General features: G+C 49.6%; 2 protein-coding genes across 5 annotated transcripts in view; one reads left to right on the plus strand and one right to left on the minus strand.

The window, feature by feature from the left end:
• SLA (Src like adaptor) overlaps positions 1-7508 on the plus strand; it is a 37254-nt gene extending 29746 nt beyond the window's left edge. For 3 of the 4 annotated variants that reach the window (XM_055432365.2, XM_055432364.2, XM_055432363.2), the window contains 3 exons: positions 81-212; positions 4277-4409; positions 5449-7508. In XM_055432365.2, the coding sequence (XP_055288340.2) occupies positions 81-212; positions 4277-4409; positions 5449-5665 (482 nt within the window). In that variant the 3' untranslated portion in view covers positions 5666-7508. The remainder of the gene's footprint in view (positions 1-80; positions 213-4276; positions 4410-5448) is intronic. The other variant, XM_055432366.2, reaches the window with a different exon arrangement.
• TG (thyroglobulin) overlaps positions 1-17682 on the minus strand; it is a 240814-nt gene that overhangs the window by 91466 nt on the left and 131666 nt on the right. The window contains exon 41 of the mRNA XM_055431976.2: positions 13182-13384. Within this exon, the coding sequence (XP_055287951.2) occupies positions 13182-13384 (203 nt within the window). The remainder of the gene's footprint in view (positions 1-13181; positions 13385-17682) is intronic.

The raw sequence follows: 17682 nt of genomic DNA on the forward strand, positions 1-17682 counted from the left end.
AGAAGGTCTCTCCGCCTCCGCGGTGGTGGGCTCCTCAGCTGGTGGCCCTGGGGTGATGACCTGTCCTGCACTCCCTGCAGGCTTTTACTCGCTCTCGGTGAGGCACCAGCACGTGAAGCATTACCGAATCTTCCGTCTGCCCAACAACTGGTATTACATCTCCCCGAGGCTCACCTTCCAGTGCCTGGAGGACCTGGTGAATCACTATTCCGGTAAGAAACACCCCGTCAAGACCAACGCGTGACACCCCTCTCGGCTCACTGCCGCCCCACCCCCCAACCCCAACTCCGGGCACTCAGTCCAGGCTGCTCCCCTAGACCTGCCTGGTGATTTACTTTGCTCTCTTGTCCATCCTGCCTTCTTCAAATGCTCTTTTCTCGGTAATTCAGATTGCAAATTTCAGGCTAAAACAGTCTGAATGTGAAAGCTAAGTAAGTAAAACGCAGCCAACCTCGACTTCACCCTCTCTCTGCCTGTAAGTGAAATGAATCAGGACGCCCCTACAGTCAAAACCACAGATGGTCTACACTTCCTTAAGTGGGTCGTACACTTGGGCCTCTGGGGCTTTGCTCTGAAATGCCCTTCATTTCCCCCTTTCTGCATGTCAAAGTCCTCATCGACCTTCAAGGCCAACAGGAAGCCATCTCTCTGATGAAGCCCTCGGAGTTAGAAGATGAATGGTCTGTTTTTTCTCTGCTCCCCTGGCATGCCAGGTGTTTTTCTCCCTAGAATTCTGGGCATTCCGCCTGGTGACCTAGTTACGTGTCTACTAGTCTGTGTTTCTCAACAAGCTCTTAGAAACCAAGGATTATACTTCATTCATCTGAATGTCCTTCCTGGGCCCAGGAGACAGGTCCAAGCGTTCCGTGCTGACCGGAGCATCCTCCAAGACAGCGGATGCGGAGCGGGGTTTGATGGAGCTGAAGGGTGTAGTGCATAGAGTCGGAAGAGGAACTGTGAGTTAGACTGACCTGAACGCCAGGTCAGGAGTTAAGAGTTTTACCCTATGGAAAAGGGAGAAATGGTGTGTATATATATATATATATATATATATATATATGTAAGTGGCTACATTTCTAAAAGCTGGCTCTGAAACCATCTCATGTTCAGATCCCAGATCTGGGCAACCTTGGGCTGGCGGTGCACTTTTGAGCCCATTCTGCTCTGTGTCACACAGACGCTAAGTGTTCCTACCTTGAACTTGGAGAGTTCACTGAGTTAGCACAGGGAAAGTGCAGATGAGAGCACCCCGGACATAAATGTGGGCTCCTGCCACCATGTGACCACCGTGTGAGCTGCTGTTCCCCGACCACATGGGCTCCCTCCTCCCCGTTTCTGCCATGTGAGAGAGGAAGACAGAAGCCACTTTCACCACACAAGCATCTTCCCTCTTCCACGTTCCGGACGTCTGAACCCAAGCCCTGGATTCTTTAGGATGTGTGATCTTGAAGGGCCTTTCAAGGTGAAAGGAGGCATCCATGGCGCTGGGTTATCACACCTGGCCTGTGAGAAGTGCAGGTCAGGAAGGAGGAATGGTCACTCGGGAGGCCCACGGCCAAACTTGCCTCTGGGCTCTATGAGTTCTTGGGTGAAGACCTCTACCTCGTGGAGCCCACTTCGCTGCTCATGGAAGGTGGATGACAGCAGCCCACTTATAGGTGGTTACCACGATTCTTGAATATGACAGCTCAAGCAATGTGTCTACCTAAGCTTGGCACATGGCGGGTGCAAAATAAATGATAGAGCAAATATTACTCCCATGACACCTGAACACCTAGCAGCTTAGCTAAAAATGAAAGAGGAAGGGAGTCCTGGAAGCAGTCAGCTTTTGCTGATCACGAGTAGAAGTTGGTCGTGGTATTTGGCTTTTAATAAGAATCATCTGAGAGGTGTGGAGACCATAAGTTTTGCATAGACAAAAGCAAACATGAAAAGGATGCTGGCCGTAGAGATGTTTACAGAGCAGGAGGTCCATGCGGCTTCCCTGCCGTGAGCACCTGAGGACCGCACGGCAGCACAGAAGCGCACCTTCCAAAACGCACCCCGGGTCACTGCACCAGCACAGGGATCGAAGCCAGAAGTCCCCTCTGCGAGTGACTGAAAAGGGTCTGGGGCCCTGCAAGGCTTCTGGTACCTTCAGGACCTCATGGTGGGAGGAACGTGGCCAATTTACATCCCACCAGTTCTTCCTAAAGGCATAGAATCTGAGAAAGCATGCACTCAGGGGTGTGAACAGACTTGTTTTATGAGTTACTTGTATTTATTATCCCAGTGCCTTTGGACAAATTATTTAGTAACTTAATAATTATTCAATTCTGTTATTATTCAATAGAAATTATTCTATTATTATTCAAATTTGCTATTATTGAACTTAATAATTTTGGAGCCTCAGTTTCTGTGTCTATGAAAGTGAAACTGTCAAGCTCCTCTGTCCATGGGATTCTCCAGGCAAGGATACTGGAGTGGGTGGCCATTTCCTTCTCCAGGGGATCTTCGTGACCCAAGGATAGAATCTGGGTCTCCTGAATGTAGGCAGATTCTTTACCATCTGAGCCTATAATTTTGGAGCCTCAGTTTCTGCATCTATAAAATAGGGATTGAAATGCCTCATTATCATTAGAACCAAAAAGAAATATCATGCCTGTGACTGGCTGTGACCTTGAGCTCACGACTTGACCCCAAGGTCCTTGGCTTCTTCATTCCCCAAACAGGTATACAGTACTGACAGCCAGAGCAGCTCAGGGCTCCCTGAACTGACAGCCGCCAGGCTCACTGAGCGTGGGGCTGAGGCTACATGCTCAGAAGTCAGTCCTCTTCTTTGCCAGAACGCATGTCTCACCCTAAGCACTACCCTTTGTAAGGAAGGTGCTCTCTACCATCGCTAGCTTCCTTCATCTTTGCGTCTGACGTGGTGTCCTTCACTTCCTAACCTGGGAGGTCGTTTCAATTTCCAGCCCGTGACAGGTAATCATTTCAGGTTCACATCCAGTTAAGCTCCCTGTAACCTCAGGGTCCAATCTCACATTCCTCAGTGTGCGCCAGTGTGGGCGGACATCTGAGTCCACGGTGAAAGTCACGCGGACGCGAGGCATTCCTGACAGTCACTCTCTGACTTGATTCTTCCGATACAATTCCCCTTTTTGTTCTTTGGCAAGGACACCCCAAGAGCTCTATCAATGTGATGGAGACAGAGCCCAGCAGAGGGGCACTGTGTTCCTAAACTCTGGTGATGGGCGGTCTCGAAGCCAGGCTGGCTGCATCCGGGAGGACACTTCATCTCCCGCAGGACCTGAGACTCACTGGGCTCTCCATCCTCAGCAGGGCCACAGAGAATCTCCTGCATCTGTGAGAACATCCGAGCACCGCAGGCTCGAGGCTGTCTCATGATGACAGGGGCTAGGGGAAGGCTATGAAGAGACGGAGGCTCTATCTTAAAGCTCCTAGAGAGATGGGGGACCCTGGAAGCTCAAGGAGGAGCTATTAACAGGAGGATAAAAGGAAATGATTTATTTAATTTTCATCCTCTTTGTGCTTGAGTATCTAGCGTAGAGAAGAGAGAAGTTTCTCTTCTGTCTTTGTCCATTTTCTTGATTTTTGCCTTTCATCTTTCTGTTTCTTGCCTCCTATTTCTGTGTCTTTCATCCTTTTTGGTCTGCCTTTGCTTCCCCTCCCTCCCTCTACCTAATTCCCTCCTTCCCTCCTCCCTTCCTTCCTCCCTTCTCTCTCCTTTCCTTTCTGTCTTCTTCCCTTATTTCCTTTATCTTTCTTCCTTCCTACAGAGGCATCAGCCCCACCCGTGCTACATGGACCCCCGTTCTGTGTGCCGTGGGGGCTGCAGCAGGGCATGTAGCCCCCCAGCACACAGGAGGCTGCCCCCGAAGCTGATGACCCTGCACCTTGGTGGGAAACTCCTGAGTGTGGGGTCTCCCTCACACGGGCACTCTGCCAGCTATTCTCACGTGTCAGCTCCATCCTCTCATCCAACAGTAGAGGATTCAGCTTCAGAGAGGGTCCAGGCGATGTGCGATCTGGGCAGGGCTGAAACTCTACCCCAAGCCGGGTGGATTCTGGGTCCCAAAGTCTACTCTTGCCTTGTGTCAAGCTAAGCACAGTGTGCACTCGGGGCATACTGAGATGTCTTCAACAGCTGCGCACACGGTTCTCAGCCCCTCACAAATCTCAGCCTCAGTTTCCCCTCATGAATATCCAGGGCCCCGCAGCACGCACTGGCCGGGGCATCTCAGAAACACTGACCAGTTCTCCGCTTTCTCCTCAGAGGTGGCCGACGGCCTCTGCTGTGTGCTGACCACGCCCTGCCTCACTCAGACGCCAGTGGCCCCAGCAGTGAGGGCCTCCGACTCACCCGTCACCCTGCGCCAGAAGACCTTCGACTGGAGGAGGGCGATCAGGTGTGTGTGTGTGTCCTCCATGAATGTGTGTGTCTGTGTGTGTCCTCCATGAATGTACTGGAGGAGGACGATCAGGTATGTGTGTCTCTGTGTGTGTGTGTATGTGTGTGTGTGTGTGTCTGTGTGTGTGTCCTCCATGAATGTACTGGAGGAGGGCGATCAGGTGTGTGTGTTTCTGTGTGTGTGTGTGTGTGTGTGTATGTGTGCTCAAAGAATGTATAAGCCCCAAACCAGCACAGGAGCCCAGCACATGAACACCGTGGCCTGTTACCGCCGGCCTTGCTACCCCCTTGCTCTGAGCAGGGGCAGACCCCAGGAGTCCCGATGTCCCTGGGAGACCGCCCTGTCTCAGCTCCCACGCCCTGGTGGCGGGGCCCTAGCAACTCCCCGCCACGGCCTCAGTACCCCCAGTTCTGCACACATTCATTCAGCACTCCTTCAGTGTCAGCTGAATATTTTCTAGCTGAATGATAACACCATGCGCTTTTCTAATTGTTAGTTTCCTAGAGAGCGACACACAGATCAATCTCGTGTAAATTTAATATTGTTGTAAACTCAATCGAGAAGCTTAAACCCACCAGCAAAATCCTAAGGTGACTTCATGTTTTAAAAGGGGAAAAAAAAAATCTACCTTTATTTGCTCTGATTGTCAGCTATTGCATTTAAGGGGTATCTGTAAGTGGGGACTGGTGGATTACCATACTAATTAAATAATGATCCAGACATCCCACTGGTAAATTCAAAGAAAATCAGTGATCAGAATTGCCTAGGAAATAAAACAGCTGTTCCTTGTAACTTATCATGAAGAAAGATTCATCAAAATGTGCAGCTGGAAGTTTTAGCCATCCAAGGAAACAGTGGCTCAGAAAGGTCAAGTGATTTTTCCAAAATTACACAGCCACTGATGGAAGAAGCAGAATTAGAGCAAGTTCGATACGTATTAACCAGGGTCTTCATTGGTTTTTCTTCCTTTTTTTATTCTCTTGTCCTCCACCCTACTACACCCTCTGCTTCGCCCCTTTCTCTGTCCACCCACTAGCAGACAGCAAGAGGGCCCGGAGGGGGCAGAGAGCCCCATCGGTGTGGATGAGTCCCTTTTCAGCTACGGCCTTCGGGAAAGCATCGCCTCGTACTTGTCCCTGACGGGAGATGACAGCGCCTCCTTCGACCGGAAGAAGAAAAGCGTGTCCCTGATGTACAGCGGGAGCAAAAGGAAGAGCTCTTTCTTCTCGTCACCACCGTACTTTGAAGACTAGCTAGAACAGACACCACGGTGTTTGCCCAAAATAACAGAGGTTATGACTGTCACCTGGCATCCTGCACAGAGGCACATGGTCCCTGGGGAAACTCACGTATTCCAGAAGCCAAGAGAAGCCACGCGGAGAACTGAACTCTCGTCTTCTCTATCCACATCATGACAAAGGGAACCCCTCCCTGGTGTCTGATCAGGCACACTGTAAAATGTTGACTCCTGGCATCTTCGTGCAAGGGGGTCGGAAGAGCCCAGTGTGTGTGTGTGTGTGTGTGTGTGTGCACGCGCGCACGCGCATGCTATGTCTGTGCAAAAGACAAAGATGCTCTCTCACAGGAAAGTGCACCGGTACCGCTCCCCACCACACCGCCCAGCTAGGCTCCCTCTGAGACCACTAGAGAAAACTTCTGAATGAGAAAAGCCTGAGAAGAAAAAATGAGCCAGAAGCTACAGCCTGGCAGACAACCTGGGTTTGCAAGTCGATCCCCTGCACTGAACTTTTGAAACCCATCTGTAAAGAGAGACCTCTGGGCTGCAGCTCCTCTCTTTCTAAGGGAGCTCAGTGACACTAAACGCTAACCTTCCTTATGAGCCCCCAGTCAGAAGATCCCTTTGGGCTTCTAGCTCCAAAACTACGTGTGTAGAAGTCAGACGACTTCCCCACTGATGTAGAGACCGGGGGAACAGGAGAGGAGGTGGCTGCCAAAGGGGAAAGCACAAGGGCAGGCCTGGAGCTGAGTGAGGTTCCGCGACGTCACCGACCATGGCTCACAGCACAGAGAGGGCTCCTCTGGGGTGCTGAGGTCCTTGCCCATCTTAATGCATCCGTTATTCATTTGCGGTTCCCGGAAGAGGCACTGTGTTAAGTCCCGTGTAGGTATCAGGTAGTATAGACAGGAAGGAAATATTTGTATAGACAAATATTGTGGAAGTAGTGTGCTGTGCCAAGGCGCTTCAGTCATGTCCCACGCTTTGTGAGCCCATGGACTGTTGCCCGCCAGGCTCCTCTGTCCATGGGATTCTCCAGGCAAGAATACTCGAGTGGATTGCCGTATCTTCCTGGGTGACCCAGGAGTTCATATCTCAGCTGGATCCTTAAGTAGTGGAAGGGCTGGCTGGACTGGATAAATAAGAATGGTTGGATTTTTTGAAAAAAGGAACTTGCTAAGTTCTAAAGAAATCACCCATCCAGTATCTTCTTCTAAAAAGAGTCTGTCAGCCACATGAATAAAAATGCTAAGCTCCAGAAAAGAGGGGAACCAGAGTGGCTTAATTCTGTCAAACAGAAGTTTAAGAGATAAGAGAGAAAACACCACAAATTTCTGGAGAAGGAGAAGCGATTGTCTCCGGATCCTGTTAGGAAGGGGTTGCAGTTGCCTCTAGGACCTGTTTCCCCGCCACTGCAAAGGGGTTCCGGGAGAGGAGGGGTGCCGCTGATAGGAAAAGTCTGTCTGTTCAGCACACACATTCCAGCCATCTGAGATCACTGCCCTGGTGGTGAGTGCACATGCGTTTACACGATTTTCTGTATCATCGGATTCCAGAGTGTTTATCCAAGAGGACGTCTGTGGTTTCCTCAACACTCCCCACAGGCTATTTCTAAAGGGCCGGCCGATGTATGGGAAATGAATGTAACTCCGGGGACGCCAACTCCCCACCTCGCCAATGGCAGATGTGTGTACTGCGTCTTCTGTATTGCTTTCCGTTGTAACCAACGAATGGTTGGAATGTTTGGGGAGGACTCGGCGGGGCGGGGGTCAGGTTTCAAATGGGAAGCATTACATTTTGCTAAATCATGTATTTATTCCTGATTAAGGTAAGCCTAATAAATATTTAATTCTCGGGGACTCCCCTGGCGGTCCAGTGGTTGAAACTTCACCTTCCATTGTAGTGTGGGGGATGCGATCCCTGGTCAAGGGGCTAAGGCCCCACAAGCCTCACAGCCAAAACATAAAACAAAAACAGTGTTTTAACAAACTCAACAAAGACTTTAAACGTGGCCCACATGAAGAAATATTTAATTCTTGACATGCTGGGGAGAGGTTCCTGGGTGAGGCGGCTGGGTGGTTAGTTCAGAGGCTCTGTGGGTTAAGAATTTTTTAAAAAACTTGCAGCTGGAGAGAGGGGAGGCCAGGGAACATAAGAGGAGGCCACACTGGTTAGTGTATTGGCATCTCCTTGAGGTGCAGTCATAAGAAAACAAGGTTTAATGACTTTTGAGGCTGTCTCATCCGACTTGGGGCTAGACATCCAAGATCCAGGGAGATAACTTCTTAGTGTTTGTTACAAAAGTTTGGTCTCGCCTAGATACTCCTGCATGTTACTTGTGATAACTGCAATTTGTTCTTCCAAGAATTCCTTCCACAGATATGTTTTTGGACACCAACTAGATACCAGACGCTGTTCTAGGGGCTGCGACCATTGCAGTGAAACCAGAAGAGGACCCTGCAAGCAGGGGACAGGCGGTGTCCTTCCCAACCTAAGTCCCCAGGGGAGGCTCTCCTCTCCTTGCATCCCCTCCCTTCTGCCTGAAGTTCCTGGCAAACCAGACCCAGCCCTCAGATGACAGCAAGACCCTAGAATGACAGAGAAACACATAGAAGGAACGTAGCCCTGGAGAAATCATGAGATATCTGGACTCCCCACCTGGGAAAATGTTATGGGAAAGAGGAAAAAGAAACTCACTTGTTACTTAAGCTGCTTTCATGATGGGTCTCCTTGTTAAAGCAGTCGAGCATTTGCTCCAAAGTACATAGAAATAAAGGGGCTTCCCAGGTGGCTCAGTGGTAAAGAATCCACCTGCCAATGCAGGAGACTTGAGTTCTATCCCTGGGTCGGGAAGACCCCCTAGAATAGGAAATGGCAGCCCACTTCAGTATTCTTGCCTGGAAAATCCCATGGACAGAAGTACCTGATAGGCTACAGTCCATGGGGTTGCACAGAGTCAGACATGACTGAACGACTGAGCACACACACTCACACACGGAAATCAACCTGATTTGCAGATAGTGAGATAACTTGATAAAAATCCAATGGACCCAGCAGACAAAGTATTAGAGATGATAAGAAAACTGAGCAAATGTGGAACCAACTTAGTTCCCTACACCCATGTTTACCGACTGGAGAGTAACATAGAAAACACCAAGCCACTTAGGAAGGGTCTTGCCTCACAACAAGTTTGCAAAGCTTTTATGGAGAAAAGTTCAAAACTCTATGAAAAGATAAGGAGACAAAAATACTATGGACCTGGTTATAGGGTTAAGCTGATATAAGAACTAACATCCTAAAAACATATTTTGTCAAAATGATTTGAAAAAGTATATGTAACTACTGCCCAATTCCCATCAGGAATATTTTTAAAAATCAGTGAACTTACTCTGGCTTCCTGGGTAGAACAGTGGTAAAGAATCTGCCTGCCAGTGCAGGAGACACAGTTTCAATCCCTGGGTGGGGAAGATCCCCTGGAGAAGGAAATGGCGACCCACTCTAGTATTCTTGCCTGGGAAATCCCATGGACAGAGGAACCTGGCGGGCTACAGTCCATGGGGTCTCACAGAGTCAGATGCAACCTAGTGACTGAACAACAACAACGTTAAAACGTATTCCAACATATATACAGAAGCATCAAAGCCCATGAAGAGACAGGCCAATTTTGACTAAGAGAAGCAGCAGGGTGGGTGAGTGCACCTAAGAGGTACGTGTGAAAACAGGAGAAAACAGTGTTCTGGACCCAAACCAGCATTTCCCTCGCACTGCCTCTGGATGGTTTAATGCGCTCAGCATGGTCTTAGATGCCCTCTTTGAACCAGGAGCTGAGTGAAGTGCTAAGGCCGTACTAAGGAGATGAATCCTGTACCCAATCAAGCCTGCAGTCATAGTAGAAATGGAATAAGCTGTGCTAGAAAACACAACAAGCAAGTAAAACAAATCAGAATTCCTAAAAGTTACCAAGCAGAAGTCTCTTCACCACAGTGAGATTCTTTCTGTTTTAGAGATGGAGAAAGGCTTAGAGGTCCCATCCAACTGAGCCCTAAAGATGGAGTGAGTTTCCAGGTGGAAAACAGGACATGCTGACCACAGACCAGCGTGAAAAAGATCTGGAGGAAGGCATGGCATTTTCTAGGAATGGTGGTGGAGCTGGTGAGCCTGGACTACAGGGTTTATGTGGGAAAGGAGAAAGGAAAATTTAGTATGAGGCCAATTCCTGGGGCCTGGAGCTCACTCTGAGGAATGCAGAATTGGGGCAATGTTGTAGGAAAGCCATGGAAACTTCTTCTAAGTCCTGAAAATCACAGCGTGGAGGACACGACCTCTTCTACCTTCTCTTAAAACTGGCCAAGGGGTCAATGCCACAGAATTCAGGCTTGCAACACGGCCTCCCCATCCTTCTTCAACCCCCAACGAGGGCAGGTGAAACCTCCCACCTCCCATCCTGCTTTTGTTTGGAATTGCCTTTACTTGGCATCGGACATGGGGAATTGGGTTTCTTAAGTTCCCACAGGGTACAGTATACTTTACAAACCTTATATCGTGACCCCTCGAATCCTTGGGAGACAGAATTAATCACACCCATTTTATCCATGAAGCAGGTAAAATAAAGGGTTTCACCCAAGGCCAGCATCTTAATGCAAGCTTGTCTGATTCTAGGCTCTTTCTCTGACACATTGAGTCCCTGAACATGTCCCAGGCTCTTGAAGAAACATTCTCACAGTGTGGAAGAACACAGGATTCGGCTTCACAGGTTCCAGTCCCTAATGCAGTGCCTTCTTGACTGTGTGCTCTTTAGCAGGTCACTAAACATCTCTGAGCCTTGGCTTTCTCATGTCTAGATTAGAAACAAAATAAATGTCCCTTGCAAATCAATGTCAGGAACCTATGAGATCATGTATTGAAATGGATTTATGGCCCCACACATGCTAAACAAATACATATAAGCTATTAATTATCACAGGAGTCTGTCTCGTTCAAATTTCAATAGTTCTGGCCCCAAGATTTGCAGAAAGACTGAAGATTTTATCCAAGAATATATCACCACCTCAATTTCATTCCTCCCAACATCTGTTGGTAGAGAGCACACTGAAGGAACTGCTAATATATTGAAGTATTTTAGTTCTCTCAGTTCCAAATAATTTCACATGCATCCCAAAGACTGCGGAGAACAGTTGTAAAAGCTGTCTCTAAATGACTAAAACAGAAGGAGGATTTATTTTTAAATACACTACCATTTGTTAAAACAGATTCGTTTTTGAAATTCCCCAAACATCTAAATCCTCCAGACTTTTAAAAGGAAAATTCTCCCTTCTGGGCTTACTGGAAGGTATTTTTGGTGTCCTCTGGGTCCCCTCGAGTGTCTAGTTTCTGAGAGGACCCTTGGGGGAATCCCTTCGGGATCAACTCAAAGTCAGGAAGGTCTGCTTTCAATCCCAGAAACTGCAAGATGTTTGTGCTCAGGTCTGCCACTCAGACGGACCCCTTATGGAGGGACAGACTGAAGACCACCCGAAGCGAAGGACAAGAAGCACAAGAAAGAGGTGGGAGGAAGGGAAGCGGACCGGCCTGCAGTCCCAGGACACACACCGTCACTCCGCTACCCGGGTTCACGAGCCAGCTCCTTCACTGGCAGTGTGTTAATCACAGAGCATCGGCCACAACACAGCAGTGCTGGGTGCCCCGGGCTCTGTGGAGAGCCGGGCACTGCCGTCCCCTGCTGTCCTGGAGTTGACAGTCTGTGGGAGAGACACACGTGGCAGGAAGAGCAATTCTGCACTGGTGGGGAAGCGGGAGAAAGACTGGATGAGACTTACAGGTGGCAGCAGCCACACGAAGGGGGTCCGACCTGAGGCTGGAAAGTCTGGAAGGGGTCCCCAAAAGACGAGTGGGTCAGGAAAGAGAACGATGGGAGAAAAGCATTTCGGGCAGAGGAAACCACCTGGAAGAGGCTGAATAGAGTACAGACTTCTCAGTGAAGACTAGAAGGCTCCATGGCTGCAGGAGACAGATAAAGTGGCAGGAGGCACTGCTCCCTTTCAGGGCACAGATGATGCCCATCCGACCTCACCTGTGCCCTCTGACACTGACACTTCTCTACCCTCTTCATGGTCATGGGTTTGGATCCCGGGAAGGCTGGACAGAGCTGGGTGCGGTCTGATGGCCTTAGAATCACCAGGTGGTCCGTGTCACCGGCCCTGACGGTTCCCCATTGCTCTTTCCTTTGTGTCACTTAACAGTCTCCTCGTCGCTTTCTTTTCCTCCAGCACTGACCCCTTACATGCATCCTCCACCAAGCTCTAGAAGTCTGACCCTCTGATGGGAAGAGCGTTCACAGCACTATTGCCAGTAGCCAAAAGGGGGAAGCAACTCAAATGTCAATCAGCAGACAACTGGGTCAACAAAGCATGGTGTACACACACAATGCAATATCACTCAGCCTTAAAAATAAATGAACCTTGAGGACATTATGCTAAGTGAAATAAGCCGGTTACAAAAGGATAGACCTCATAGGATTCCACTAACATGAGATACATTCGTATTAGAGTGGGCAAATTCACAGAAGACAGAAAGTAGAAAAGAGGTTACTAGGGGCCTGGAGGAAAGGAGAGTAGGGAGATAGTGCTTAATAGGTGCAGAGTCTCTGTTTGGAATGATGAAAAGTGCTGCTGATGTTTAATACTGATGGTCGCACAACGTTGTGAATGTACTTAATGCCAGTGAATGGTATGCTTGTAATGGTTAACATGGGAAACCAAACCAGCAAACAAACAAAAGCTGTCAACGGCTCACATGCACTCAGGATAAAACCCAAGGTGTTCGTCTGGCTGCTCTCTGCCTCCCAGCCTCCACTCCATAGTCCAGGCAGACCCTGCCCTCCAGCCGCACTGCATGATGGGCAGATCCCAGTGAGCCTTGATGCCAGGACCCTGGTTGCATGCCAATACAGCCTGAAGCATCAGCGTGCACAGTCCCTCTCCCAGGGCACTCCCTCCTACCTGAGCTTGGTGGGGGGCTTCTCTCTGAGCTGCCATAAGACTCTCTTTTAAACAGCTGCTTTAAGTGTCTGTCCCCTCTCAAGTAAACTACAAGCTTCCTAAAACCTAGGGCACATATCACGTAGTAAGGCATTTCCAGCAATGAGCATAGTACCTGGCACCAGCTGGACATTCAATAAAGTTAGAAGCTAATCAGAACAGCCAACAGAGCTTATGCTGTGGTCAACAGGCGGTTTCCTCCATCATAGTTATTCCATCCACATCATTATCATATCACCATCATCATCATTTTCACCACCACCACCATCATCATCATCATCAACACTACCCTGTCCACATGATTAGTACTTAAGCTACGAGTAGCTATGAGTAGCCAGTAACATCCTGGCTCATGTATGCATAGAAAGATGGCCATGGGCAGGGCACCCATTCAGCACAATGGATAAAGGAAATCCAAACAATTGAAGCCAGGTAGGGGAAGGAAGGACCACCTTCAGCAAGTAGGTGGGCAAGAAGACACAGTGGGCAGCTCACCATCAGCACAGCTCTCCGGAAGAGTCTGGAGTTGGCGGCCCTGGAGGTTACAAGGTGGATGCTGGCCACGTCGGCTCCGCCACGGTCTGCTGCCAGGGTCACGCGCCGAGGGTCCCCACCAAACACTCGGATGTGGGTCTGCACCCAGGTCAGAGCCACCACCTGGTCCAGCAGCCCCCAGTTGCCACTCAGCTCGCTGGAACCTTAAGAAAGAGGAAAGCCTTTAACCCTCTGTGATCCTGCACCCTAGATGCAGCCAATCAGGCACGTGGTGCCTGTAGGGGACCTAGAATCCCGTCCACCCAGGTCAGGACTGTGGTTTCTCCATACGGTGGGAGAGCCTGGGCTCTGGAATCAGGCCTATCCAGCTTGGATTCTCCCATCAGCCTTTGCCAACTAGGAGACCGTGGACATGTCCCTCCACGTCTGTGGACTAAGGCTTCCCCGTCCTTGAGGGGGTGGCTGCTTAGATGAGAGGCAGCGCGTGTTCAGAGTCCCCGCTTGGCACACCCAGGGAAAAGGAGCTAAGTTTCCTGCCCCGGATCCTCCCTGACTGCCCCTGACTCTGTGTCTCTTCCTCGTGACGAAGGCCAGGCCAGCCTGAGCCATCAGTCTCATCCCGTCCCACCGCCTTCCACGACCTTCAGCAGCACTCAACAGAGCTGATCTTTTTTTTCATATAATTCAGGAAATATTTTGTATTTTATTTTTAGATTTTTTTTTTTTGATGAGGACCATGTTTAAAGTCTTTATTGAATTTTTTGCAATATTGCTTCTGTTGTATATTTTGACTTCTTGGCTGCAAGGCATGTTAGCTCCCTGATGAGGGCTCGAACCTGCACTTCCTGCATTCCAGTTTTAACCACTGGACCACCAGGGAAGCCCCCAGTAAATATTTACTGAAAGCAGGCTGCAGTCCACGGGGTCGCTAAGAGTTGGGCACGACTGAGCGACTTCACTTTCACTTTCACGTATTGGAGAAGGAAATGGCAACCCACTGTTCTTGCCTGGAGAATCCCAGGGACGACGGAGCCTGGTGGGCTGCCATCTTTGGGGTCGCATAGAGTCGGACACGACTGAAGCAACTTAGCAGCAGCAGCACTTTTTAAAAATGGAATGATTCGGACACAGAAAAACATACAGCCAGAACATTCTTCTCCTTGGCATTTGAGACACTCTATGCCCAGGCCCCATGGCCGTCTCCTGAACTGAGTGGACCCTCCTTAGTCTACACCACTAAGGACCCTGGAGCACCAGGCCTGTTCTGGTCTGAGCCGAGGCTCACGCCTTTCTTCTCTGGCAAACCCTTGGCTTCAACCACCGCCTACGTGCGGCTGACTCTCAGGGTGACGCTGCTGCCCAGAGCACTCTCCAGGCCCAGGTCCCTCACATGCCTCCAGGAGGCTGTCTCACGGGCACCTCAGGTCCATTCAATCCAAAGGGAATTGATTCAAAGTCTCCTGAGCACCCCACCAAGCAGCTTCTCCCAAGTTTCTTACCTTCTCCCTCAAACCCAGCCATACCCACCCACTCCTCTCCTGCACAAGCTCGTGGGTCTTCCCGGACTCCTCTTTCAGCTGCATCCCCTCCTCCCTCCTCCCCTGGCGTGGTGAGTGCTCCCCCACTGATCTCTGCCCCGTCTCTCCTAGAGCTGTTCACAGGCCTCCTGTATCCGTACACTCCTCCCACCCCTGAGTTCTCTGTGTGCATCCAGGGTGATCTTCTACATTGTAAGTTTGATTATCTCTCTCTCTGAGACACACACACATACCCCTAATGTACATACATACACACACACCAATGTACACACACACACCCCAATGTACACACACACACCAGTGTACACACACACACACCAGTGTACACACACCAGTGTACACACACACACAACAAAGTGCACACACACATACACACACATCAATGTACACACACACGCACACCCTGCCCCATCCTATGTAAAGTCTCCCATCTCATCTCATGGTCCTTAGGGCACCATGTCAATTCTTCTCATGCATTCCAAGCCCCCCAGAACCTAGTCATCCTTCTCTCGGGGCACATCTCCCTTTGTCTCTCCCCTGTCCTGTGCCGCAGCCACCCAGGCTCCCCAGCAGATGCCCCAACACAGCAGCCCTCCCCTCCCCCACCCGGGGCTCGGCACATGTGACTTCCTCCACCCAGACCCCTTCCTCTGCCCTTGACTTGCCCTAGCTCCGACCTCTGACCCAGTCATCCTCTGAGTCTGAATTACACCATCAACTCACACGCAGCCTCGGGTGAAGTGAGGGTCCCCTTTCAGAGTACTTGTCAATATGGGTTCCCCTGCTAGACTCCGCGCCCCACTAAAACCAGTGGCACGCAGTCGGTCCTTATGAAATGTTAAGTGAATGAAATGACTACATTTATGATGAACACAATTCAGTATAAAGTGAGATACTATCAAAAAAAACCCATTTCCCCAGATAGAAAGTAGCAAGACCTTGCATCCTGATTCCCCAGCCTGGTGTTCACAAAGAGCTGACGAGAACACCAGCTTGGTGGACACAATGGTTCGAGTTACTCCTCCAGCTGGGGAGACGCTCAGAATTTCTTCAAACGCATTTCATGTTCTGGGTTTAGTGAAGCCATTGGCACCCTTCTCTGTGGGCTTTTCTGGAGTGCAGACACATTCTGTTTGTTTCCAAGGTCTCCGGGAGGGCAGGAAGGCTGGGCAGCAGCTGAACAAGACCCGGTCTGGGAGGTGACGCCCACGGCCTGCATTTCCAGGGACAATGTAGAAGCAGGGCACTGTCCCAGACTCCCACTGACAACGCTGACATTCTGGGGTCTACAACCCATAGGAAGTCAGAGATGAGGATGCTTTCAGGAAGCAAATCTGAACTGGATTTGCATAAGGGCTTCACCTTATGCCACCACCGTGCTGAGTAGTGCAGAAAGCAAGACAGACAAGGTCTCAGCCCTCAGGGCAGATAGCCTCCGGGACACGCACATGGAGCAGCCAACTAGCTGATCTGAGATGGTCCAGCTCAACCCTGCTACTCCCCAGTGGAACCTGAGACTTGAAAGGGAAAGTTTGTTTAGTTGCAAGAAGTAAATTTTCTTTCAGATTTTATTTTTAATGTGGACCAAAGTCTTTATTGAATTTGTTACAATATTGTTTCTGTTTTGGTTTTCCGGCCACAGGGCATGCTAGATCTTAGCTTCCTGATCAGGGAAGGAACCCACACTCCCTGAGCTGGAAGGCGAAGTCTTAACCACTGGGCTACCAGAGAAGTTCCCTAGAAGCAAATGTGAGATAGAATCGGCACTTAAATCTAACACACATTCAATACTTTTTGTCCTAACATTCAATGTAATTCAACAAACATTTGTCAAAAAAAAAAAAATCTATGGTGTGCAAGACACTCTGTTATTTTCATTAAAAATTTTAGGTACTCTTTTTACGGAACTTTCTGTGCTCAGAAGCCTTCATAACGCCTTCATTCCTGCTGCATCAAGTCTAACTTCTTCCTGGCTTTTCCTCCCCTCTAAGATTAACTTCAGGCTTCCCTGGTGGCTCAGCTGGTAAAGAATCTGCCTGTAATGCAGGAGACCTGGGTTCGATCCCTGGGTTGGGAAGATCCCCTGGAGGAGGGTCTGGCAACACACTCCAGTATTCTTGCCTGGAGAATTCTATGGACAAAGAAGGCTGGTGGGCTACAAGTCCATGGGGGGGTGGGTCTCAAAAAGTCGGACACAACTGAAGCAACTAAGCAGTAGCAGCAAGATTAACTTCAGCACATCTGAGCAGTCTGCATTCCCTTCACTTTCCAACACCCATCCTCGTCCAGACCTTGGGGTCTGCTCGCTGCCTGTGTTCACCGCCCCACAGTCCGGTCTTGGCCAAGCTCCATTCTTTTCATCTTCAGGGCTGAGCTCTGGTCTCACCTGGCTCAGCCCGCCACAAGCATGCAGTAAGCAGTGCTGCTGTGGGCGTGAAACTGGACAGGGCTGCTCTCTGCTGGCCAGGCACATACAGTCCAGGAGGGAGTCCAGGATGTGAGTGCAAGATCTCCAACTGCCTTACCCCACCCTGATCTAATCCTCCAGCTCTCTTCTCCCCGCTCTCTGGTCAGAACACATCAGCAAACATTCAGGTGTCCCCTCACGGTCTAACTGGCTCTTGCTTGCTCATTTGATTTATTCAGTTATCTTTCTAAAGCTCCTCAGCTGGACTCACAGCAGTTCCTCCCCCAGTTCTTGTTGATGGCCATCAATAAAAGGGATCATGGTTGCTTTGCAGGTGGGTTATGGAGCCAGACCAGTCAGGCACTGGTCTCGCTCCATCCCCTACAAGCTCAGCGGGGCCCTGGACAATTTACTTAATGTGACTTGACTTTCTCCTTCCATAAAATGGGATAATAATAGTGCCAACTTCAACAGGTTGTTATGATGATTGAATTTGTTAAGATTTGTAAAAGGAACAGAATGATGCAGAGCCTCGTATCAGTTCAGTTCAGTTCCG

Source organism: Moschus berezovskii, chromosome 16 (assembly GCF_049115385.1).
Source record: "Moschus berezovskii isolate FMDL1 chromosome 16, NW_MosBer_1.0, whole genome shotgun sequence".
NCBI classification, from domain to species: domain Eukaryota; kingdom Metazoa; phylum Chordata; class Mammalia; order Artiodactyla; family Moschidae; genus Moschus; species Moschus berezovskii.